Below are 26,034 nucleotides of genomic sequence, written 5' to 3' on the forward strand. Positions count from 1 at the left end.
GGTCTTGGTGGAATCTTGGATAGTCAAAGCAAGGTTATTAATCCCTTTCTTCCTGATCACTACCCATAAATTGGCTGAGAATAAATTATCCCTTTCTGGGAGGAGCCACATTCAGTGACCAAACTGCCTTCGCTAATATGTAGTACGTGGACTAGGAGGAAAGGAGGAAGGCAAAGTCAGAAGTCTTTTCATTTTGATTTTTGAAGATGTCCTTCCAACATTTAACAATAACAGATGCCGGTGGGTAATAGGGACTGTGGAAGGTCCACTGGATTTTTGAGTGAATTTGGGGATAAAATAAAGCATGTTATCTAACTTCAAATGATTCAAAAAGCTGAAAACATAACACAGTTTAGTTTCAAGGGCCACAATGGCGTATCTAGAATCAACTGATCAGAGTGGAAGAGCAACACGATAACCTCAGATTAGAGACATCTGCTGACCTCTTATCAAGATAACATCTCCTAAATTCTAGCCCAGTTTCCATGTAAGGGCTACAGGACTTTCCCAGGGCTGCAGGATGACTACAAGAATTTACCTAAAATTCTTTGGTGAGTGTTTCATTCTTTAGCAGGTCATTTATATCAGCATGATAAACCCAATCCAGTACGGTAGGAGTCCAATATTAATTGGTGCCTAATCTGTGGTTTCCCCTTGAATTTGTCTCTTTTAGGGAAATCTTCATGACAGGGTTAAAGCTGTCTTGTAGCAGACAAGATCTACTGCAGAAAATTCCAAGAACTCTTACTTCCATCTCCAAATGATCTGAAGTTGGCATGGCAGACCGTAAGAGGAATCTGAGCTAAACAACAGCTCAACTGTTGCCATTCTCCTGTAACCAGCATTGCATGACCCACTTTACCCATTTCCCAAGAAAGCCAGCCAACATTCTCATGATTTGCCTGATTTGTGTACATAGGGCTGATGAATTTCCCTCTCATGCTCAGTGTAAGTACATATCTCTGAAACTATTGTCTGAAAGGAAATGCAAATTTGTTGTGCCAATTGCCACAATTGGACAAACCTGAGACTGACTAGAAGATTGTCAAGGAAGTCCCCTTGCCTAAAGGAGGGTTGGTACCAACCATTTAGGCAGCTGTTTTAAAATTTATTCCCTGGTTCTCAGCCTACAACTATCCTCTCACATTGCCCCAATTCCTCCTTTAAACAGTCAATAAAGTAAAGGAATATTTATTGCTCCACTGATTTACAATTTGATCAGCAAGTTTGCTACCAATCCCAATGGACTTCTCTCAATCCATTAGTCATCCCATGAATCAGCTCTGATGCTCTCCTCCTTCATCCTCCAAACATCCATGTCTCTGTCAGCATCCTTTCCTCATTGCCAAAACTGTCAACAACTGTGAAGGGTGTCAGCATTTACCCTGACATTTTATGGATGCTGGCAAAAGACAGGAGACTCCTAGAGACAAAACACAGTTTATCACTCACAACAATAGCATTCATCAGATTAAAATCATTTGTACTGGTACTCCAACCACAATTCCCATAGGAGAATGTGCAAAGAGCCAAGAGATGCTGCATAAACAATGGGTTGTGTTACAAGAGGGGGCCAATGTTATGGGACCCAACTCTTTCCTAAGGGATAGTAAGCCTCCCTGACCTCTGTCTCATAGGAAGACATGATGTTTACTAAACTGGACAGTAAACAGAGATACTATCTCTATCTTCCAAGTCTGTTCACTATACTGACATCCTTGAAAAGAAAGGCACAAAGGCAGTCAATGCCTCTGCTCACAAGATATAAAGGAACATGGCCATGAATATGGTTGTGGGGAGACAATTCTCCAAGGATCTGTCACTCTCAGAAAACATCTTTGGAGTCTGTCTTGCTAAATTGAAACTAGGCCTTATAAACCTTCTTACCATCTTTATACCTCTTAATATTCCCAACTTTATTTATCCATTCTTTAATTTACTCTCTAAGGATTATATATTAAAAAAAAGGATGCCTAGGGATTTTGCCTTCATCATTTCCTCTTTGGTTTATATTTTTAAAAGATTATCTGATTGTTTACCTAGAGATCTTTACTAGGTTGCTGGACACAAAATCAAAATATAAAAACCACTCTATTCCTATATTGCAGTAAAAATTATTTAAAAATCTAGTAGAAAAAAATTCCATTTACTTTAGAAGCAAAATACAAGGCCATCTAGGAATGAATTAAAAAATATGTAATACATTCATAATGAAAACTATAAAACTTTATTAAATGATATAAAAGTAGACCTAAATAAATGAATGAATATATACTAATGAGAAGCCTCAATAGTGGAAAACTATCTCATAAATTCAATGTTATTCCAACAAAACATTTGGTATTTTCAAATATTTTTGTAAAACACAAAAGAACTAGTAAATCTGTAACAAATGCATAGTAATTACTGAATTCTATAATATTAAATATTTCACTTGTGAAAGTAAACCAATTAATCAGTTATTTAAAAGATTAGGTTACAATGATCACAATTGAGAGGATTTCAGAAGTCACAAGTGAAAATATACATATAATACAAAACATAGCATCATACTTTCTGAGAAATAAATAAATGTTTGTGGTGAGGAATTGCCTATCTCATTAGCTTTGTCTTCTGCCACTCTTTCCCTTGTTATTCCATTCAGAGTACATTAGCTTTCTTTCAGATTCTTAAAAATACCATGCTCCTTTCCATGACGGGGTCATTGCACACACTGTTTCCTCTAGCTCTCCTATGTATCGTTCAGCATCTACCTCGATGTGATACTTCAGCAAGCCTACCTAAACAGCTTTGCAAAATACACGCAGAAACACACATATAAGCACATTCGTATGCAAACAATTAAGTTAGGCATCTGTTTTCCGAATTCATAGCACTCTGTACTTCTAGTTACACTTATCTTGATCGTAATTTTAAATGTGTTGCACAATAATAAATTAAATATCTTAAATTGTCAAAATTAGTCTCTTGGAAAAAAGTAGGAACAAGTCCTAAGAGAGAAAATTATGCATGCAAAAATGCTTTTCAAACTATAAAGCATTATATGAGTATTATTGATGATGATTGATGCTAGTGGTGTGTTATAATGATAATATAGGTCTATCAAAATAGACTTAGAGTTTAAAACAGGAAGAATGAGAAAATAGTAGTGCCATTGATTAAAAGAGCTATAACATGGATGGACCTTGAACGCATTATGCTAAGTGAAATAAGTCAGAGAGAGAAAGATAAATCCTGTATGCTCTCATTTGTGGAATCAAAACAAAAAACAAACACACACACACACACACACACACACACACACACACACACACACACAAAGAGATTTGTGGTTACCAGGGGCAGGGGGGTGGGGACTAGGGGAACTGGAAGAAGGTGGTTGAAAGGTATAAACTTCCAGTTATAAGATGAATAAGTACCAGGCATGTAATGTACAACATGATGACTATAGTTAACATTCCTGTATGATGTTTAGGAAAGTTGTTATGAGAGTAGATCCTAAGTGTTCTTAGCACAAGGGGAATTTTTTTTTCTTTTTTTATTGTTATCTGCATGAGATGATGGAGGGTGGGTGTTGATTAACCTATGGTGGTAATCATTTCACAATATATGTAAATCAAACCATCATGTTATATACATTAAACTTACACAGTGATGTATGTCAATTATTTCTAAAAAAAAAAAAAAAAAAAAACAGGGAAAAAGAGGGTTGTCAAAATGAGAGCCTGTATTACAAGCGGAGAGCTCAAAAAAAAAAACTTTCAGATACGCTGAATTTGAAGGGACTCTGGGACAAACATACAAAGATGGTCATAGGGCAGTTGCAGGTTTGATTGTGGAAAAAAGGGCAGGGTCAGTGGTAGAGACATGGGTGGCATTCAACCAGAGAAGTCATATGATTATAATGAATGAGTACTCAAAAACGAAAGAAGAGTAGGGACAGAAAGAGACTCAACATCAGGGGAATAATCAGCTTAAAAATTTGGAAGAAGGAAAAGGAGTTAACAAAAGAATCAGAAAAGGAATAGATACGTAAAAGAATTGACACATTAAACAAATATATTTAATGGATACCTTCCATAGGTCAGGTACTATTTAAGGAGTGAATTACACTGATATAAACAGAAAAAAAATCTCTGCCCTCATAGAGAGTAGAGCTGATGGAGAGATAATATAACATAAGCCATGTTTGAAAAGGATTTCATAGAATAAGAAGTCAATAATGTCAGATGCTATAGAATCAATGATGAGAACTAAGTAGCAGCTACAGGATTTGGCTAGTTGAATGTTCAATAGCACTGCAATTCCAGAGAACATATATTATCAGAAATAAACAGGTTGTTTCCATTTGGAATAGAGATTATATTTTCAATAAATGGTTAGTTAAGGAAATCAAACTTACATAGTTATACTTCCAGAGGAAAACCACTAATAGAATAGTAATTGTAAACAAGCAAGTTCCCTAGCAAAGTTTCATCTTTTTATTATTACCTATGTTACTTATATTGTTTTAATTACTCACATATTAATACCAGGTTCTAAAGTACAGTTTTCCTAATAATGAATGAAAATATTCTCCTTTCTGTAGGCTTTGTTTCCAAGTTCACTATTTTTCAGGCACTTTCTGGAGAATAGTCAACAGATATGTCAAGAAATGTATTTTTCATAACAATATAACAAGTAAAATGACAGAAGTGAATTGTAAAATTTGCATTTTACATACATGACCTTAATGTCATGAAGACTGCAAGCCTCTTGCACTATGACATTTAGCTCAAGGGAGCAGATTCACAATATGAAATGTTTACCATTATGCATTTCTGAATTACTTTATCCTTGTTTTTTCCTCTTTATCCTTGTGTACTTTAGGTAAATCAATATTCAGATAATCTATCTTATGGAATTATGAAATAATGACCACATTGATGGTTCTGTTTCAAATTCATGTCCAGTCTCTGCAGATCAATATTTTCCTTCATTTGAACTTTAAAATTTTGCTCATGTTTTTTAATATTACATACAGTCTGCTCATTTAGATTCCTACATTTACTTCATTTACATAATTGAAATAATGTATTTATTGCTATTAATGATAATTCGCTCATTCTGTTATAGGGTAACAGATTAATAAAATAATATTTCAGCTGAAGCACCAAGAGCCAATATGTATTTCTCTCCAAAGAGGATATAAGAATACATGCAGAATTTATAAACCATGTTCCTGAAAACCTACTTATCTAACTCCTCACCCACAGTAAGGCTATAAAAGGTCATAAGTTGAAAACAGTAGACACGTTTTGGAGAGGACTTTTTCAGAGAAAGCTGTAATGTGAGTTCCAAGTCTCCTTGCTCCCCTACAAAGGCAGGGAAGAGGGGTGTCTACCCCTTCCTCGAGCAAAGTGAGTAGACCTCCAAGGGCATCAGAAGGGCTTGATATATCCCCTGCAATGAACTGGGGTATGATTTCTGCCTGAGAAACACAGTCTGCCTAGCTGCTGATGGCTGAGATTGCTGCTTTAGTAACATACTCTTCCAGTATTATCAAGGCAATGGGAGTATGTATATTTTCTGTGAATCATATATGGGCCACACATGAGAGAGACAGAGAGACAGAAGGAGAGAGAGAGAGAGAATGTGGAATGTGGACTTATCTTTGATCCTGTCCAAGAGGCTGCCATGAAGCAGAGACAAGACTTTAGCAGAGAGAATCTGTTACTATAGCTGAATGCCTAGGGGATTAGGAGGAATAAGCAATAAGGCAGAAGAGAGTGCAGGTGAGAGACCCTCCAGGGGACAATGAGTAAATTCAAATCCTTATTAAGCCTAGAGTGTGTGAAATCAGCTTGCAATAGTACTAGTTAAGTAAGAACTTTCCTGCCCAACCCCCTTAGGTTTTCTCATTTCCTATGATCCAAATCTGAAAGGATCAGAAACCAAAGTCAGGACTATGAATGAACATCTGAAAGAAGAAGTTCAAGGTAGGAGAAAAGAAAAAAGCAAGTACGTCCTCTTTCCTCAACTGCAGCAGGCCTGGGCAAGAGAAGGGGGAAAAGCCTTAGGGTTAAAGCAAGTTCAAATTTTTCACTATTACATGAGACTAAATATTTTAATTACTGATTAGAGGACTTTGAGTTACCTAAAAGTGACTAGAAAAGCTGAGGAGTCCACCAGAGTTTTCACTGGAGAGCAGAATAACAATCCGACCCACTGAATAAATATAAAGAGATGGTGCAAGATAGAAGTACTTTATGATTAAATCTGACATGTAGTATTCATTCAATGTAACAGTTACAAAAATCATACAAATGATCATACTTCTTTTATATTCATAAATGGGTCATTAACCTTTAAACCCTGTGTTTTACTGACACAGTTGACTACGTTGAGATTATAAAGAGAGAGAAAAAAAACAAAACAGATTTTTAATTTATTAATATCTTCTATGGGCCAGCCATTTTCATTTACTATCTCTTCTATGTCTTACAATAACCCAGTTGAAAGGGCACTGGTATTAATCAGTCTTAAAATACAGCGCAGGGGCGCCTAGGTGGCTCAGTCAGTTAGGCGTCCAACTTTGGTTCATGTCATGATCTCACAGTTCAAGTCCTGCATTGAGCTCTGTGCTGACAGCTCAAGTCTGGAGCCTGCTTTGGATTCTGTGCCTCCCTCTCTCTCTGTCCCTCCCCCACTTGCTCACATGCACATGCTCTCTCTCTCAAAAATGTAATCATTAAAAGAAATTTTTAGGTGCACCTTGGTGGCTTAGAAGGTTAAGGGTCCAACTTGGGCCAGGTCATGATCTCACGGTTCATGAGTTCGAGCCCTGCATCAGGCTCTGTGCTGACAGCTCAGAACCTCAAGCCTGCTTCAGATTCTGTCTCGCTCTCTTTCTGTCTGTCTGTCTGTCTCTCTTTCTCTCCCCTCCCCCACTCACCCTCTGTCTCTTTCTCTGTCTCTCAAAAAATGAGTAAACATTAATAAAAATTTTAAAAATAATCAGTGCAAATAATGAAGGAGGTTGAAAACCGGTGCATTCACGTTCATGAATAGGAGGATTCAATATTGTCAAGATGTCAGTTCTTCCCAACATGATCGATACATTCAAAGCAATCCCAATTGAAATCCCAGAAAGCTATTTTATGGACATCATCAAACTGATTCTAAAGTTTATATGAAGAGGCAAATGATATTAGCCAACATAATATTGAAAAATAAGAACAGTTGGAGGATTGACGCTACCTGACTTCCATGCTTACAAGGAAGCGACAGTAATCAGACAGTGTGATATTGGCAAAAGAATAGACAAATAGATCAATAGAAGAGAATAGAGAGCCCAGTGATAAACCCCCATATATATAGTCAACTAATCTTTGACAAAAAAGCAAAGGCAATATAATGGAGCAAAGATAGCCTCTTCAACAAATGGTTGCTAGCACAACTGGATATCGCATGCAAAAACATGACCTTATGTCCTTCATAAAAATTAACTAAAAATGGATCATATTCCTAAATGTAAAACACAAATCTGTAAAATTCCTAGAAGACAACACAGGAGAAAACCTAGATGACGTCTGGTATGATGGTGCCTTTTTAAGATACAACACCAAAGACTATCCGTGAAATAAAGAATTGATAAGCTGGAATTCATTAAAATTAAAAATTTCCAGCTTTGTAGGAGAGGCTAAAGTCTGGGATTGTGATGGCTCCCGCTTTGGTTTTCTTCTTCAACATTACTTTGGCTATTTGGGGTCTTTTATGGTTCCACACAAATTTTAGAATTGTTCGTTCTAGCTTTGAGAAGAATGCTGGTGCAATATTGATTGGGATTGCACTGAATGTGTAGACTGCTCGGGTAGTGTTGACATTTTAACAATATTTATTCTTCCAATCCATGAGCATGGAATGTTTTTCCATTTCTTTATATCTTCTTCAATTTCCTTCATAAGCTTTCTATAGTTTTCAGCATACAGATCTTTTACATCTTTGGTTAGGTTTATTCCTAGGTATTTTATGGTTCTTGGTGCATTTGTAAATGAGATAAGTTTCTTTATTTCTCTTTCTGTTGCTTCATTATTGGTGTATAAAAATGCAACCGATTTCTGTACACTGATTTTGTACCCTGCGACTTTGCTGAATTCATGTATCAGTTCTAGCAGACTTTTTGTGCAGTCTGCTGGGTTTTCCATGTAGAGTATCATGCCCTCTGTGAAAAGTGGAAGTTTGACTTCATCTTTGCCAATTTTGATGCCTTTGATTTCATTTTGTTGTCTGATTCCTGATGCTAGGACTTCCAACACTGTGTTAAACAACAGCGGTGAGAGTGGACATCCCTGTCGTGTTCCTGATCTCAGAGGGAAAGCTCTCAGGTTTTCCTCATTGAAGATGATATTAGCTGTGGGCTTTTCATAAATGGTTTTTATGATATTTAAGTATGTTCCTTCTATCTCGACTTTCTTGAGGGTTGTTATTAAGAAAGGATACTGTATTTTGTCTTTTTCTGCATCGATTGACAGGATTATATGGTTCTTATCCTTTCTTTTATTAATGTGATATATAACATTGATTTGCAAATATTGAACCAGCCCTGCAGCCCAGGAATGAATCTCACTTGATCATGGTGAATAATTCAGTAAGTTTTGATGCTTAAGTCATAAGTATTCAGGAATACAATATGCTATTTTGCCAACTTCCTTCTTCCAGAGTAGCTTACTGGGGAGACGACCATCTCTTTCCTTCATCTCTTTTTATGTGATTTAACCAGGGGATTCTTCAGTGTGTACTTGAAGAAAATGTGTATTCTATTTTTCTTGGATGGAATGTTTTATATATATCTTTTAGAACCAAGTATTCTGAAGTATGCTTCAAGTAAAAAAAAAAACTGTCCTTGTTAAAAAAAAAAGAAAAAAATGAATTAAATAAATAAAAAAAAATTAAATTTAAAATTTCCAAAAAAATATTTAAAAATTAAATTAAATTAAAAATTTCTGCTCTATGAAAGATAATGTCAAGAGGAAAACAAGACAAGCTGCAGATTATGAGAAAATATTTGCAAAAGACACATCTGATAAAGGGCTGTGATCCAAACTACACAAAGAACATTTAAAATTAAACAATAAAAAAATAAACAGCCCACTTTTTAAAATGGGCCAAAGACAGAAGACATGAACAGATATTTCTCCAAAGAAGACATCCAGATGGCCAACAGACACATGACAAGATGTTCAACATCACTCATCATCAGGAAAATGCCAATTAAAACTATAATGAGATATCACTTCACACCTGTCAGAATGGCTAAACTAAAACACACGAGAAACAACAGGTGTTGGTGAGGATGTGGTGGAAAAAAAGAACCCTCTTACACTGTTGGTGGGAATGCAAACTGGTGCAGACACTCTGCACCTTTGGAGGGTCCTCAGAGAGTTAGAAATAGAACAACCCTATGATCCAGCAATCACACTACTAGGTATTTACTCAAAACACACAAAAAACACTAATTCAAAGGGATACATGAGTCCCTATGTTCATAGCAGCATTGTTTACAATAGCCAATTTATGGGAGAAGCTCAAGTATCAAACAACAGATGAATAGATAAAGAAAAAGTGATATCTCTACAATGGAATATTATTCATCGATAAAAAGGAATGAAGTCTTGCCATTTGCAATGACATGGATAAAGCTTTAAAGTATAGTGTCAAGCAAATAAGTCAGAGAAAGACAAATCCCATATGGTTTCAGTCATATGTGGAATTTAAGAAACAAAACAAATGAGCAAAGGCCAAAGAGAGAGAGAGAGAGAGAGAGAGAGAGAGACCAAGAAACAGACTCTGAACTATGGAAAACAAACTGATGCCTCCCAGAGGGGAGGCAGGTGGAGAGATGGGTGAAATAGGGGATGGGGATTAAGGAGGGTACTTGTGGTGAGCACTGGGTGATGTACGGAATTGTTAAAATACTGCATCATACACTTGAAACTAATTTAACACTGTATGTTAACTTTACTGGAATTTATTTATTTTGTTTTGTTTTGTTTTAACATGAAATTTATTGTTAAATTGGATTCCATACAACACCCAGTGCTCATTCCAACAGGTGCCCTCCTCAATACCCATCACCCACCCTTCCCTCCCTCCCACCCCCCATCAACCCTCAGTTTGTTCTCAGTTTTTAAGAGTCTCTTATGCTTTGGCTCCCTCCCTCTCTAACCTTTTTTTTTTCCTTCCCCTCCCCAAACTTCTGTTAAGTTTCTCAGGATCCACATAAGAGTGAAAACATATGGTATCTTTCTCTGTATGACTTATTTCACTTAGCATAACACTCTCCAGTTCCATCCACGTTGCTACAAAAGGCCATATTTCATTCTTTCTCATTGTCATGTAATATTCCATTGCGTATATAAACCACAATTTCTTTATCCATTCATCAGTTGATGGACATTTAGGCTCGTTCCATAATTTGGCTATTGTTGAAAGTGCTGCTGTAAACATTGGGGTACAAGTGCCCCTATGCATGAAACTTAATTAAAAAAGAATATAAATGAATGAATGAATAAACAAATAAACATAGGCAAAGACCTTAACATAAGCCTCACCAAATAAGATAAACAGATAGCAAATAAGCAGACACAAAGACTCTCCACATCATATGTCATCAGGGAAATGCAAACTAAAACAAGATACCATTATGCATCTATTAAAATGGCCAAAACACTGAATGGTGCTTGGGACCAACACCAAATGTTGACAACAATGTGGAGCAATCAGAACTCTCACACATTGCTGGTGGGAATGCAGAATGGTGCTGCCACTTAGAAGACAGTTTGGTGGTTTCTTAGAAAACGAAACATATTTTTACCATATTATCCAGCAATCACACTCCTTAGAATTCACTCAAAGGAAATGGAAACACGTCCACACAAAAACCTGTACACAGATGTTTTTAGCAGCTTTGTTCATTAAGTGCCCAAACTTTGAAGAAACCAAGATGTTCCTCAGTAGGTGAATGGATAAATAAACTGTAGTACATCCAGACAATGAAATATGATTCAGTGCTAAAAAGAAATAATCTATCAAGATATGAAAAGACATGAAGGAAATGCAAATGTATATGATTAAATGAAAGATGCCCAGGGGTGCCTAGGTGCCTCAGCCAGCTGGGTGTCCAACTTCAGCTCAGATCATGATCTCACGGTCTGTGAGTTCAAGCCCCGTATCAGGCTCTGTGCCATCAGCTCAGAGCCTAGAGCCTGCTTAGGGTTCTGTGTCTCCCTCTCTCTCTGACCCTCCCCTGCTCATGCTGTCTGTATTTCTCTCTCAAAAATAAATAAACATGAAAAACATTTTTTTAATAATAAAATAAATGAAAGAAGCCCATCTGAAAAGACTACATTAGTGTCTAATTCCAACTACATGACATTCTGGAAAAAGCAAAAACTATGGAGAGAATAAAATATTCAATGGTTGGCAGAGGATAGGAGGGGGAATGAATAGGTTGAGCACAGAGGATTTTTAGGGCATTAAAAATACTCTGCATGATATTATAATGATGGATATATGTCATTATGCATTTGTCCAAACCCACAGAATTTACAACACCAAGAGTGAGCCCTAAAGTAAACTATTGGACTTAGGGCGATTATGATATGTTTATGTAGGCCCATCCTTGGTTAAAAAAAAAAAAAAATATATATATATATATATATATATATATATATATATATATATATATATACCATTCTTGTGGGTAATGTTGTTAGTGAGGAAGGCTATACATGTGTAGGGGTAGGGGATATATGGAAAATCTCTATAATTTCCTCTCCATTTTGTTCTAAACCTAAGACTGCTCTAAAAAATAAAGTCTTAAAAACTAGGGCACCTCAGTTTTTAAATGTTATTGTTCACACCAGTCTGCAGCCTATATCTTATGCATGATTATATGTATTCAAGAAGAAGGAGAAAAAAGAAACTATGTTTATATAGCATATTTGCTTCAGGCATTATTTCTTTTTTACAATGTTAATAATGTGAGGTTTGGTTTTGTTACCAAATATTTTAGGAAGTTTGTCAAACTAAATTTTACAGCAAAATGAACAATAATTGAGTCAATAGCCAAGTCTGGTGCTTCACTACCTCTTCAAAGGAAGATGCCAATTTCCTGGATGGAACATGAATATTTATTTTGAAATGAGACTGATGAATTCCTATAAATATCAAATGTACTTAAGAAAATCAACAGTGTAATATATACATTTCCAATCCAGTGTATCTTAAAAAAGAACCTGGTACTGCCTTTTTCTTAAAAGTGTACTATCTGGGTGATAGTTTCTAATATCTACTAAACCAAATCTTATCAATATCAAATGAAATACTTCTAATCTGCCTGTTATCTTAGTGGCTGGTTGTTTTGGACCAAAAAAAAAAAAAATCAGTACTTTGAATAGCCATTAAAAAAACAGCATAAATTGCAATTTTAGAGTTACACTAAGAAATCAATTAAGTCTTTCTGTTAGACCCACCCAGTGTGAGCAGATACAGCCATTTTGTATTGCATGACACCTGTTCTAACTACTCACTCACTTGTCAGCAATCACATCCCAGAGTAGCCATGCCTCAACATTGGTACTATGTTCCTCTTGTTTTTGAATCATTTTTGTCTCATCACTGTTTTCAATGACTTTTTTCAGTTTACTCTGCATCAGTAATCTGGGGATCTATAGTATCATGCATCCAGCCCCAAAACTCAATTGTTGTGCACATGAACTGTACATCTTTCCCCTCATAAATCATCAGGATCACTCACCACACACTTTAAAACACTAGTCATAAAAAAAAAAAAACATGAGGACAGTCATGAATAAAGAGAATTTGAAAGTCTGAGGTTGGGTACCAAGTATTTAAAAGACTTCTCTAAGACACAATGGTAACAGCAATAGTACACAAAATGATGATTTATTAAAGTAAGATCATCTACTCAAGGACAAGAAGTATTTTATTTGGGTTCAAAATAACCTATAACTTCCTGTAGCCGGTTTTTCATCCTTTAAAGTATAAGTGATTGTACAGGTATTAGGGAATTCTCACAAAAGTCTTTTCATGATTATCCTACCAACATATTTTTAACACCTTAAAGAGGGGCTCAGGTTATGTTTCAATATGGCAAATGTTCAAATGTTTTAAGGACTATTCTTTTAGTCTATGTACCTTACGATTGCATGACATAAATCATGTAAATTACAGTACTATAAAAATCAGAAAGATGTTTCTAGGCATAAATATTTGTCTTATGTTGATAGTTTATTTATTTTTAAGATGGTAACTGAGGACATAGAGCATTATGATACAAACTGTAGCCAAGAATATGGTGGATCAAAATAAGGGCCTATTTCTATATTTACTAAAATATATAATGGATATAAATAATAGCATAGATGAAGTTGCGCTAAGGAATAATGGTCTTAGTAGTGTTTCTGGAATCTGCAAGACAGATCAAAAGACACCATTAGAACAATGAAAAGGTAAGCCATAAATGTGAGAAGGTATTTGAGGTATGTAAAAGCACCACAGGACTTACATTGCTAATATATAAAGAAACTCTACAAATCAATGGGAAAAAAAATCCAGTAAAAAAATTCTCAATTAAATTTAAAATTTCTTAATTTAATTTTAATTAAATTTAAAAAATTTAAAGCACTAAAGTTGGATAGGCACTTCATAGAAGAGGCTATCCAAATGCCAAAGAGCATATGCAAAGTTGTTCAATCATATCAGTATTCAAGAAATGTGAATTAAAACAACATGGTATTATACACCTTACCAGAATGGCTAATGTTAAGATAATGCCAAGTGTTGACAAGAATGGAAGATGACATAAACCCTCATACTTTCCTGGTGGAAGTATAAATATGCACCCCACTTTGGAAAATTATTTGGCATTATCTACTCAAATTGAAAATACGCATACCAGGGCACCTGGGTGGCTCAGTTGGTTAAGTGTCTGACTTCAGTTCAGGTCATGATCTCACAGCTCGTGAGTTCAAGCCCTACATCGGGCTGTGTGCTGACAGCTCAGAGCCTGGAGCCTTCTTTGGATTCTGTATCTCCCTCTCTCTCTGCCCCTCCCCTGCTCACGCTCTCTCTCTCTCTCAAAAACAAATAAACATTAAAAAAAGTTTTAAGAAAGAAAGTATACATACCCTACAGTTCAACAATAAGTTCTAGGTATGAGAAATACATGTGTGTACCAAGAGATATATAAAAATGTTCAAAGCAACAAAAGTAGCTTCAAAATGTAAATGATCCAAATGTCAATCAGTAGAATGCACAGCATATACAAGTAAACAGATACTACACAAAAATGAAAATTAATAAACTAAAACTATGGCCAAAAACATTGGTGAATCCCACAAAAACAATATTGAGCAATAGAGAAAGACAGAAACAAATATCTCCTATATGACTTCATTTATATGAAGTTCAAAAACTGCCAAAACACCCAGTATAACAAGACAAGCTCGTGATCCTTTTGGGGAGGAGAGGTAGATAGTGACTGGAGGGATCACTAAGAGAGGTTTGTGGAAGGCTAGCCAAGATGGCAGTTACATACATGTTGATGATCATTCACTGAGTTGTACATTTATGTGTCCACATTCTAACACTCTTAAATATTTGTTATACATTATAATAAAATGATTTTTTAAATATTAATACTGTTATATAACAGCTGAGAGTTAAATAGGAACAGAAAGTCATTACCCATCACAAAATAGCTTTCTGAAGTCATGTTTTCTATATTTGCTTTCTTATTTCCTGAAGCATATGCACAATTTACTATATAAAACTAGAAAACTCCTAGGCTTAATTCCATGGTTGTGCTAATTTCTATAGTACATTTGTGTCCCATATTTTACCCAAGCATTTTATACAGTCTATGGTTTTTAGATGTATTTCTACTGCTTATAGATTAACTAATTATAATTGATCTACCTCCTATCATCTTTCCTGTTATGTTCTTTGTTGGGAGGCTAAGAAACAAATCAACATTAAAGTGTTCTGAATTTCCCTTGTTGTCTTCATTTTTTCACTGACTTCAGGTTTATGCTTCAAATTTATCATTTTTAAACAACCCATTCATGTTCCCGGTTGAAAATATAATTTCAAGGCACCCAGGTGGTTCAGCTGGTTAAGCAGCTGATTTTGGCTCAGGTCATGATCTCACTGTTTGTGAGTTCAAGCCCAGCGTCGGGCTCTGCGCTGAGAGCCTGGAGCCTGTTTCGAATTCTGTGTCTCCCTCTCTCTCTGCTCCTCCCCAACTCACGCTCTGTCTCTGTCTCTCTCTCAAAACTAAACACTAAAAATTGAAATATATATATATACACACATATATATATATACACATATATATATATACACATATATATATACACATATATATATACACACACATATATATACACATATATATACACATATATATACACATATATATATACACACATACATACATATATAATTTCAAAGTACAAAAGGTAAATATAAGAGATTACATGAAAAATAACAAGATGCCAGATTTTAGCAGTTTTCTAATAGCAGAATTGATTGTAATAGGAAGGAGAATAATCATCACATTCTTATACAAACTATCATGTTTATTACGTGCAGTAACAAAAGTAGGTTGAACTTATTTGCCAGCATCAAAAGTGTTTTCTATAGTCAAAGCATCACCACCACCACTACCACAAAGCTGAAGAGGTGGATCTATCTTTGGACTCACCTAGGAATCACAATTCAATCATCAGATCTGGCAGACTAGAACGAACCATTGCAGGTCTGTGATATATGCATAATCTCTTGTGGCGACAGTAAAGGCCTGTTCACTTGTATCTGGACGCAGCACTAACACAGCCGGGTCCCTAACAACACTGCCTCACACAACTAGGTCATATAATAAAATGGGATCTGGCTGATGTTCCTCATACAGTTTGGTGACAAAAATTTCTTAAGAGTGCCAAATTTCAAACGTTTACCCCAAAATCTTTTTATTAAATTGATGTTTGCTCCAGAAATATGAGATAAATTATCACATGTCTCCACAGATCCATACTCCAATTTACAACCTAAACTTCCAGGTTCCTGGAAGCAGAGGGGGACCTATGCTCCCTCACATTCTCCTTTATCCTATATCACTTTGGAAACTGAATTCTGAAGAATTTTCAGTCACCTGTAAGAATGTCTTCAAAATATTTTCTTTGAAATCCTTTCAAGTAAAATAAATATTTTTTAATGTTTATTTTTATTTTTGAGAGAAAGAGACAGAGATGAAGAGAGAGTGGGAGCACGGGAGGGACAGAAAGAGAGGGAGACACAGAATCCGAAGCAGGCTCCAGGCTCTGAGCTGCCAGTACAGAGCCCGATGCGGGGCTTGAACTCATGGACTGCAAGATCATGACCTGAGCTGAAGTCAGATGCTTAACTGACTGAGCCACCCTAAATATGCCCCTAAAATAAATATTCTTAATAAATATTCTCAGAAATTTTCTATGAAGTCCTCAGCATAGTAATCTCATATATGCTCACAGATATATCAAAGCAGAATATCAAAGCCCAAATCAAGTGGGATGGTGTTTATAACATGGATATGACTGGGTACTTGATTATCAAGGCACCTGAACTGACTGTGGGTTAGGAATAAAGACAGATGATTGGTCCTGAAGAAGCTGAAAAAAAAAAAAGTGAAATCTAGGAAGTTCTACTGCTTAGAGACCACCAGGGTGCCAAACATTTGTCCCTGATAAAACAGATCTTAGGTCTAAATGTCAACAGAGATACTCAGATGGTTGGGGGTGGAAGGAAGTAGGTGGCATCCAAAAATAGTGGCTGACACATCAGAGGGAGAATCTGGGCCACCTGACTAATTTCCAGTTTTACCAAATAAAGAGGCAGAAGCTTCTTCGGATCAATGGTTCTTGATCCTAGCTGGATATTAAATCACCTGGGATACTTTTTAAAGAATAACAGTGCCTAAGGAAATATCCAATATTAATTGAAGTCTTTGAGGGTGGGGCCCAGCATCAATATTTTTTAAAGCTCCTCAGATGATTCTACTATATAACAGGGTTTGACAAGGAACACTCTAGAGCTTTATTTGTCAACTTGTAGTGTGTATATCAGTTATCTAAGTATATTATTAATGTACAGATTCTGATTCGAAAGGTCTGGGGTAGGGCCTGAGATTCTGCATTTCTAACAAGCTCCCATGTGATGCTAATATCACTAGTTCATGGGCCACACTTGAAATAACAAAATTTCTAGAACAGTGGATCTGAAGCTTGGCTGCACATTAGAATTATCTGGGGGTACTTCAACCAAATACCGACATTTAGGCCCCACCCCCAGAGATCCTGATGGGTATGGGGCTTGACCATCAATATGTTCTGAAAACTTCTAAGTGTAGTCAATGTTGAGAACAACTGTTGCGAAAAACTGACATACTGCATTAAGCCATAAGAAAAAAAAATGATGTCAGAAGCAGGGGGAACAAGTTTATTTATGTTTATTTAGTAAGCATTTCTCAGGTAATGTGAATATATTGTCTCAAATACTAGAGATGAAAGCTCGAAGTAACCATTAAAGTTTAGCCCAACATATATAATCCATTCTCAGAATCTAAGAGAGAATCTGTATATAAGCAGGTGGAGGATTGAATGAGAAAAATCTCCCTAATTTTCACTTTATTACATTCCCAGACTCCACCTCAGAAAACAAAACAAAACAAAACAAAAAAACACCTGAAAATGACGGGGACCCTTATATACCTCTGAGCCCACTGACTCAGAGATGACCATCCTTATATCATGCAGGTGAAGATTCCCAGAATACGTTTCCTTACACACTCCAGACAACAGTCATTCTAACTCTGGCAGAAATACATGCTACTGGGGGAAGGTTAATGCTCTAACTATACGCACTGATTGAAACAAGGAGCATACTGATGCCAGTGCCTCTCTAAGAAAAACAACTGGGAAACTATACAAATACTACAAATTAATATATAGTCAAAATAATCTGAATGGCCCAAAGGAAGATCATACCTCTGAAAATTATCCACTTCAGGATCAAAAGAAAATGCCCAGCAATAGCTGGGAATCATCAATAGACTATAAATTATAAACAGAGACTCTATCAAGCAGAACAACAAAAACTAGTTAGGAAAGGACAAGAGGAAATGTAAAGAAAATAGTACATGATAAGAAAAAATTTTAAGAAAACTAAAAATGCAACCACAAAATAAACCAATAACAGAAATAGTAAAATGCAAAACTGATATTGCAGATAATCAAATGGATAATATGAGAGACTAACTTTAAACTACAGAGGAAAATGACAAAGAGCAGATATAACTAATCCAACAGGCAGATAATTAATATTCACAAAGAAGATAACAAAGGAAGTGGAACAGAATCAGATAAAATAGGAAAATGTGCTCTAAGTGGAAAAATATCAGTATATGCACATTGGAAAGGCTTTTTAATACACCCACCATTAGGCCTGTCTTAGCAAATTTCTTAATTAAAGGGACACAGAAAAATGTCTATAAGCATTCAGGCTTAAAAGATACAATGTTAAAAAATGAAAGAAAAAAAAAACACCCATAGAGACCATAGACTTCTCTGCAACACTTATTGAAAACATATTGAATAAAGCAATATTTATAGAATATTAAGAGCAAAATTGTTACCCCAAACGTTATATGCCACTAACTTCATATCTGAATACAAGATAATGACTAGAGTGGTATTGTGGGTTTGAGCGGGGGTCAGGGATTATCTAAAATGGGAGTCTCTCTCATGTTTAAAAGATGCTGAGAATAATCCAGTTGCAAGGAAGAGGTCAACCAGATTATAAATTGTGTACATTTCCAGGTAGGAGGAAACAGGAAATAAAACATAACTGAAAAGAAAACTCCCTTGTTACATCAAAAGAAAGTTTCAGATACAGGCACATAGGAGAGAATTGGAATGAGTTGGTTCTGATGACACATCTTCCCTCCAAAGTAGAAAGCATCCACTAAGTGATAGTGAAAAAACGGATGTTGAAGAATGATGAAAAAGTTTGAAAAATAGTCAATTTGAAAATCAAAGAAATGCAATAGAACTGGGAGGCACTGTTGAAGGTTGATTGTGTCATGAATTTAAATAGTTACAATCTGCCCTGCTGAATGATTATGGTCAGCACAGTGGGCCCATTGTGGAGGCAGGGAGAAAGCAGGAACATGGAGGGACCCCCAACATAAGTATGGTTAAGTGGGAGTAATCGTATGAATAAAATTAAAACAATAAACCTATGATATTCAGAATATTAGTAAAAGTATTAGTAAAATTATAGGCTATGAAATCAGAGTAGAATAATAAAATAATGCAAGAAAGATGGCAGCATGGATAGAAAAAAGTAGAGCAGTCAAGGAGTTGCACAGGTAGACAAGAAGGAGAGACACATGTTCTGAAAGCATTGACGATCTCAGAGCAAAGTAATTATGGTTGAGTAGGGGAACTAGGTGCAGTGAAGGAGAGGGTGATAAGAGATGGGAAAGCCAGATTCTTGGTTATGTCATGAACACAGGCATTCATGGCACTCAGAAATTGTTAATAGTTACTGTATCACTATAGTTTGATATTCTGTATCTACTTCGAAAGGAAGAACGTTCAAAATAGTAGAATGTCCATGTCTTAAGAGGGAAATTTGGGCAGCATCAGCAATGGTGTATGTGGGAACTTAATAAAGACATTTCCCTCTGGATTTTTAACTACTTCCAGCAATGACTATTATTTGAATACGTGTGTGTGTGTGTGTGTGTGTGTGTGTATGTGTGTATATATATATATATATATATATATATATATATATACACACACACATATATATATATACATATATATGTATGTATATATGTATACAATAAAGGGTTTATACAACTAAGTTTTACTACTTATGTGTATTTCCTCAATCACAAGGCTAAGCCAATTCTCAACTTCACAAAGCACAAGTTGTGTTCAATCAAGTTTTTTTTATCTCTCACTTCTCCCCCATCTGCCCAACCAACATCTTTTGTAAAAGTATAAACAATTTTATGAGTATGAGGCATTATTGCTAATTATGGATTTAGCAAGTATATTATTACCATCGTAAATTTAATAAAAAACAAGGAGAAAGAGTCTTACCAAAGGAAGGTGACTCCCTTCCATCCTCTAATCCCGAATCTCTCTCTCTGTCTCTCTTTCTGTGTTTATGACCACGATGCCTGTGACGTCGATGGCTTTTTCTTCCTCCCAGGGGCACATGAACTCCAATAAATAGTGTCCGATGACCTTCATCAGAAGCAAATGCACAAATTAAACTCTGAATTATTCCAGAGTACAGAGGATAATGATTTACATATTAATGGAACTCCATTCAATTCAATCCAGCAAGTCGTTTTAGAATGTTTATGATATGTACATCTTGGGGCTTAGCACTGTATTTTTGCATTTATACCTATTTGAGTATACCACAAATCTATCACAAACACTTATAATACTAATTATTTTGTTGTATATTTTATAATCACCTTTAATTTATTGTCTTAATCTCTCTGTGTCTATTCTCCATAGTTTATAATTATACTCGTCTCATTAAAAAAAATAAACAAAGCAATTGTTCTATTTTCTCCCTACCTCCAACTAATGGTGTTATCTTGCCAGTTCCCTTCCCTTCACAGTTAAGTATGTGAAAAAAATCACTATCTAATAAAATAGATTCCACCAAGGTCCCCATTAATGCCAAATCCCATGAAATTTTTTCAAGTCTGTTATTTCTATCTGTGGCACTTGATACTTGACAACTCTCTTCTCTACGACCCCTTTCTCCTGGTACTCCTCCTCCTCTTTTGTTTTGTTCCTATTAGTTTTCTTTGCTGGTTCCTCTTCTATTCACCCACTCAAGGTTGGATATCCCCAGATTCCATCTTTGACCTTATGATTTCAGCTGATACATACATATTATGGGCTTTGAGATCTAAAATTTTATGCCAGATTGCTCTCTTGGACTGTAGGCCTATGTATCCATCCACCTATCAGACATATTACTGCGATATCCTTTTCACAGGCACATCAGACTCAACATGCCCGTGGAATTAGTCCTTTTCTTTGTCTCCCAAGGATCTACTATCATCTATCTTAGTAAGTGCACCATCTATCCAGTCATCTCAAAGCCCATCTAAGTTATCATCAGGTCCTCCTTTATATCTCTTAAATCCATTCCTTCTTCAGTATCCCTAGTGCTATTCTCTTAGTTGGACTCTGATCCTGTCTTACCATGACTCTTAGAACATTCTCCTTACTGCTTTTTTTTTCTTTCCTAGCTGCATTCTTGTCCCACCTCTTATCAATCTTGAATGCAGATGGCTTTTTTTTCTTTCAAAAAAGCAAATCTGACTAATTATTCCCCTGCTTTAAACTCACTGATTATTCGCTGTTGCCTGTAAGATAAAGCTTTTAGTACTCTATAAGACCAAACAGTATCTTGCCTCTGCCTATTTCTCTGGCCAGGCTTCTAAATACACTCTGCTTCACAAACTATGAGCCAGTATGAGCCCCTTCTTCCCTTGATAGCCAGATGTTCTCACGTCTCTGTTTTTACTTAATATTGTTCTTATTCTTCCAACTGTAGGAAATGTCTTTACCTTGTCTCTCCTGACTATCTGATAAATACCTACTCATCTTTCAAGTCTAGTGTAAGGATTATGCCACCTATAAAATTTTCTATACCCTCTCACTCTAAATACAGTTGACTACTCTCTCCCTTAAGGACCCTCTAGTGCTTAATCAATAACTCTTAATTGTAATTATTTACCTATAAGTAGTTTTCTTCCTAGGGAAGACCAATATGTTAGTCAATTTGTATCTTTAGCACCTGACACAGTGCCTGGCATACAGCAGATGCCTAACAAATGTTTACTGAGATAACAAATATTTTATTGAGTGGTATTGTGCTAGGTATCAAGAATACAAATATAAACAAGATATTATTTTATTCTTATAAGTCAGCAGGTTTCAGCCCTTCCCAACTTGTATAAAAAGTGGAACTCACAAGTGTGATATATTGCCCTGGGTATCCCTGCCTTGAACAAATATATCAAAATCAATGAAGAGATATGAACCCCAAAACAGACATACATTAACCTGTGCACTCAATACAATCACAAATTTCTTCCTTTTATTTTAGTTAACATACAGTACAATATTGGTTTCAGTAACAGAAATCAGCGATTCATAACTTACATACGACACCAAGTGCTCATCACAAGTGCCCTCCTTAATACCCATCAATACCCATCACCTGACATTATTTCAATGTTAACTAGAACAAATAATCTAAAATGTATAGGGAAAAACTGAAAGAAAAATAATCAACAACATTTTGATGAAGCTTAGGGAGGGAGAATTTACCTTATCAAATATCAAAATATACCACAAAGTTGTATACTTAAAATAATTCCCAAATGTTGGCACCTTAAGTGTTAGTAATTTCAAATTACTTGGACCATTGCTACATTCTTATTCTCTAATATGTTGAAGATTATTAATCAGGGAGAATGTGCAAAACAAGAAAGAATTCAGATGGAGTCTTGTATAAAACTAGCATTTAAGAATCAGAAAAAAGAGGGCGCCTGGGTGGCTCAGTCCATTAAGCGTCCAGAGCCTGGTGTTGTCTCAAAGTCATGATCTCACAGTTTGAGTTCGAGCCCCACGTCTGGCCCTGTGCTGACAGCATGGAGCCTGTTTGCAATTCTCTCTCTGCTCTTCCCCCACTCGTTCTCTCTCTCAAAATAAAGAAATAAGCTTTTAAAAAAAGAATCAGAAAAAGAGAAACCAAAGTTTAAAATTTAAAAACATGAAGTCACAGGCTTTCAATTCAATATGGGAGATTAGGGGCGCCTGGGTGGCTCAGTTGGTTAAGTGTCTGACTTCAGCTCAGGTCATGTCTAATGGTTCATGAGTTTGAGCCTCACACTGGGCTTGCTGCAATCAGCACAGTGCCCACTTTGGACCCTCTGTCCTACTCTCTCTCTCTCTCTGCCCCTCTCCCCCTCTCATAAATAAAGGAGATTAGATACCTGCTTTTTATCTCTATTTTCTCTGTTAACTATCTTCTTAATGCCAAGTTAGGAAACAGTTTCCTTTTTCTCGTTTTAAAGTTTATGAATTTATTTTGGGAGGGCGGGGTGGGGTAGAAACAGGGAGAGAGGGAGAATCCCAAGAAGACTCCACACTGTCAGTGCAGAGCCTGACAGAGGACTCAAACCCACAAACAATGAGATCATGACCTCAGCCAATCAAGAGTCAGAGGCTCAACCCACAGAGTCACCCTGGTGCCTCTAGGAAACAATTTCTTAAAGAGAACTAACCATAAAAAAATTGTTAATAAGTTCTATTACATTTAAATCAGGAACTTGTCTTCATTACAAGAGTTGGGGAGGGGGGCAAAAACATAAAAATATATTTCTAACACATATAACTGATAAAGGACTAATAAACCAGATATAAAAAGAAATCCTACAAATCCTAAGAAAAAGATAAAAACTGAATAGGAGCACAGGCAAAAATTTTAAATAGACACTTAAGAGACAAGAAAATACAAATTGCTAATATGGGTAGGAAAAGGTGCTCTACTCCACTAGCTCTCAGGGAAATGGAAATTGAAACCATAATTAGATACCTCTATACTCCCACCATCTTGGCAAAAATTGAAATGGTTGACAATTCTATGTTTTGTTGTGGTACAGACCAGTTTCTCATCTAGTACCAGTAGTATTATACAGAACTACTTTGAAAGAATATAGCATTTTTATTGAAATTGACAATATGCATACTTTATAATCCAACAATTTCCATAGACCCTAGAGAATTGCATGAAGATGTAAAAATGTATAAGAAACATGTATAAGAATCTCTATAGCTGCACTGGTTATAAAGACAAAGTGCTGGAAACAACCCCAAAATACATTAACTGAATGTATAATAAAGTAGGAAGGTATCCACACCATGGGATATATACAATAATAGTGAACAAACCACAGATATGCACAACATAGAGGAATCTCACAAACAGTACTGTGCAAAAAATGTATATATAATTTGCTTTATAAAGCTTTAAAAATGGAAAAACTAAAATATTTTGCTCAGAGATGCATATATAAGAAAAGATTAATACAAAAATCAGAATAGTTGTTTACGTCTACAATAAAAGTGAATAGAAGCTGTGACTGGGGAGAGGCACATGAGGAGCTTCTGGGGCATTAGAAATGTTCTGTTTCTTGATACAAGTTTTTGCTTCAATAATGTTTATGAAAATTTATGCATAAGCTTTCTGCTCTTTTCTGTATATATGTTTCATTTCAAAATTTAAAAAATCAGGGGTTCCTGGGTAGCTCCGTCGGTTAAGTGTCTGACTTCAGTTCAGGTCATGATCTCATGGTTTGTGGGTTCAGGCCCCACGTTGAGCTCTGTGCTGACAGTTCAGAGCCTGGAGCCTGCTTCAGATTCTGTGTCTCCCTCTCTCTCTCTGCCCCTCCTCTGCTCATGGTCGGTCTCTCTCTCTCTCTCTCTCTCTCTCAAAAATAAACAAACATTAAAATTTTTTTAATTTTTTTAAAAATTTTTAAAATTAAAGAAACCAATAGGGGAGAGTTGCAAGAAGGGGACAGTTAACCAGTTTACATGCTATAAAGAAGTCATAAGATTAAGACTAAAAATTAGTCGTTAGGTTGGAAATTAATGTTTACTGTTACCTTCTTAAGAGCAATTTCAGTGAATGAGGAAATGAGTAAACTTGAGGAAGTTTAGGGCTTTAAAGACAGTGGTAGTTGAAGTAAACCTTAAGATTGCAAAGGTTTCTAATAATTACTGATTAAGATAACCATTCCCTGATGGATAAAGATAAAGGATACCATGGACCCAAGGGGCAAGTCTAGAGGCCTGGCTGGGTCTAGTGAATATTGTCTTTGTCTGTGAAATGTAGATTTGATGGGTATTTGCCCAAAGTAACATCCTAAAAAATTGCCAAGTCAAGACTTAAAAAAACATCTGAAACCATATCCAAGCATAATCAGATAAGAGGATGCCAAGACACACAGCTGAACTGATGTCTTGAGAACATTAAATGCAAGGAAGACCAAGCTGAAGGAGTTTCCTGAGACACAATCTTGCAAGGCTGGTGAAAATATCAAAACTCACTTGGGTAAACAACTATGATTGACTTGCTGGATCACATGGTAAGCTTATGCTTACCTATATAAGAAAGTGCCAGACTGTCTTCCAAAGTGGCTGCATCATTTATATTCCAACCAGCAATGAATGAAAGTTCCTGTTGCTCCACATTCTTGCCGACATTTGATATTGTCAGTATTTTGGATTTTAGCTATTCTAATGGGTGTGTAGCGATATCTCATTGTTTTAATTTGCAATTCCCTAATGACAAATGATATTGAGCATATTTTCATATGGTTATTTACTGTCTGTATTTCTTCTTTGGTGAGGTGTCTGCTCAGATCTTTTCTTATTTTATACTTGGATTTTTGTTTTCTTATTGTTGGGTTTTAAGAGTTATTTATATATTTTGGATATAAGTCCTTTTCAAAACAAGTTTATTTATTTATTTTGAGAGAAACAGAGACAGTGCAAGCAGGGGGTAGGCAGAGAGAGTGGGGGGAGGGGTGGGGTGGAGAGAGAGAATCCCAAGCAGACGCCACACTGACAGTGCAGAGCCCAATGCGGTGCTCAAACTCATGAAAGTATGAGATCAGGACCTGAGCTGAAACAAAGAGTTGGATACTTAACCAGCTGAGCCCCCCAAGTGCCCCTTGATATAAGTCCTTTATCAGATATGCATTTTGCAAGAATTTTCTCTTTAGCTTGTCTTTTCATTCTTCTAAGTGTCTCTCATAGAGCATATGTTTTAATTTTAAAGAAGTCCAGTTTATCAATTTTTCCGTAATAGATTGTG

General features: G+C 35.9%; 1 protein-coding gene across 2 annotated transcripts in view; it reads right to left on the reverse strand.

Moving 5' to 3' along the window:
- SLC4A10 (solute carrier family 4 member 10) overlaps nt 1-26,034 on the reverse strand; it is a 208,353-nt gene that overhangs the window by 138,548 nt on the left and 43,771 nt on the right. For both annotated transcript variants that reach the window (XM_047083717.1, XM_047083716.1), the window contains exon 3: nt 20,214-20,360. In XM_047083717.1, coding sequence (XP_046939673.1) covers nt 20,214-20,360 — 147 coding nt within the window. The remainder of the gene's footprint in view (nt 1-20,213; nt 20,361-26,034) is intronic.

The sequence above is a fragment of the Lynx rufus genome, unplaced genomic scaffold (assembly GCF_022079265.1).
Source record: "Lynx rufus isolate CCGP_SWC_20201006 ecotype Redwood Valley unplaced genomic scaffold, mLynRuf1.p SCAF_2, whole genome shotgun sequence".
Classification (NCBI taxonomy): domain Eukaryota; kingdom Metazoa; phylum Chordata; class Mammalia; order Carnivora; family Felidae; genus Lynx; species Lynx rufus.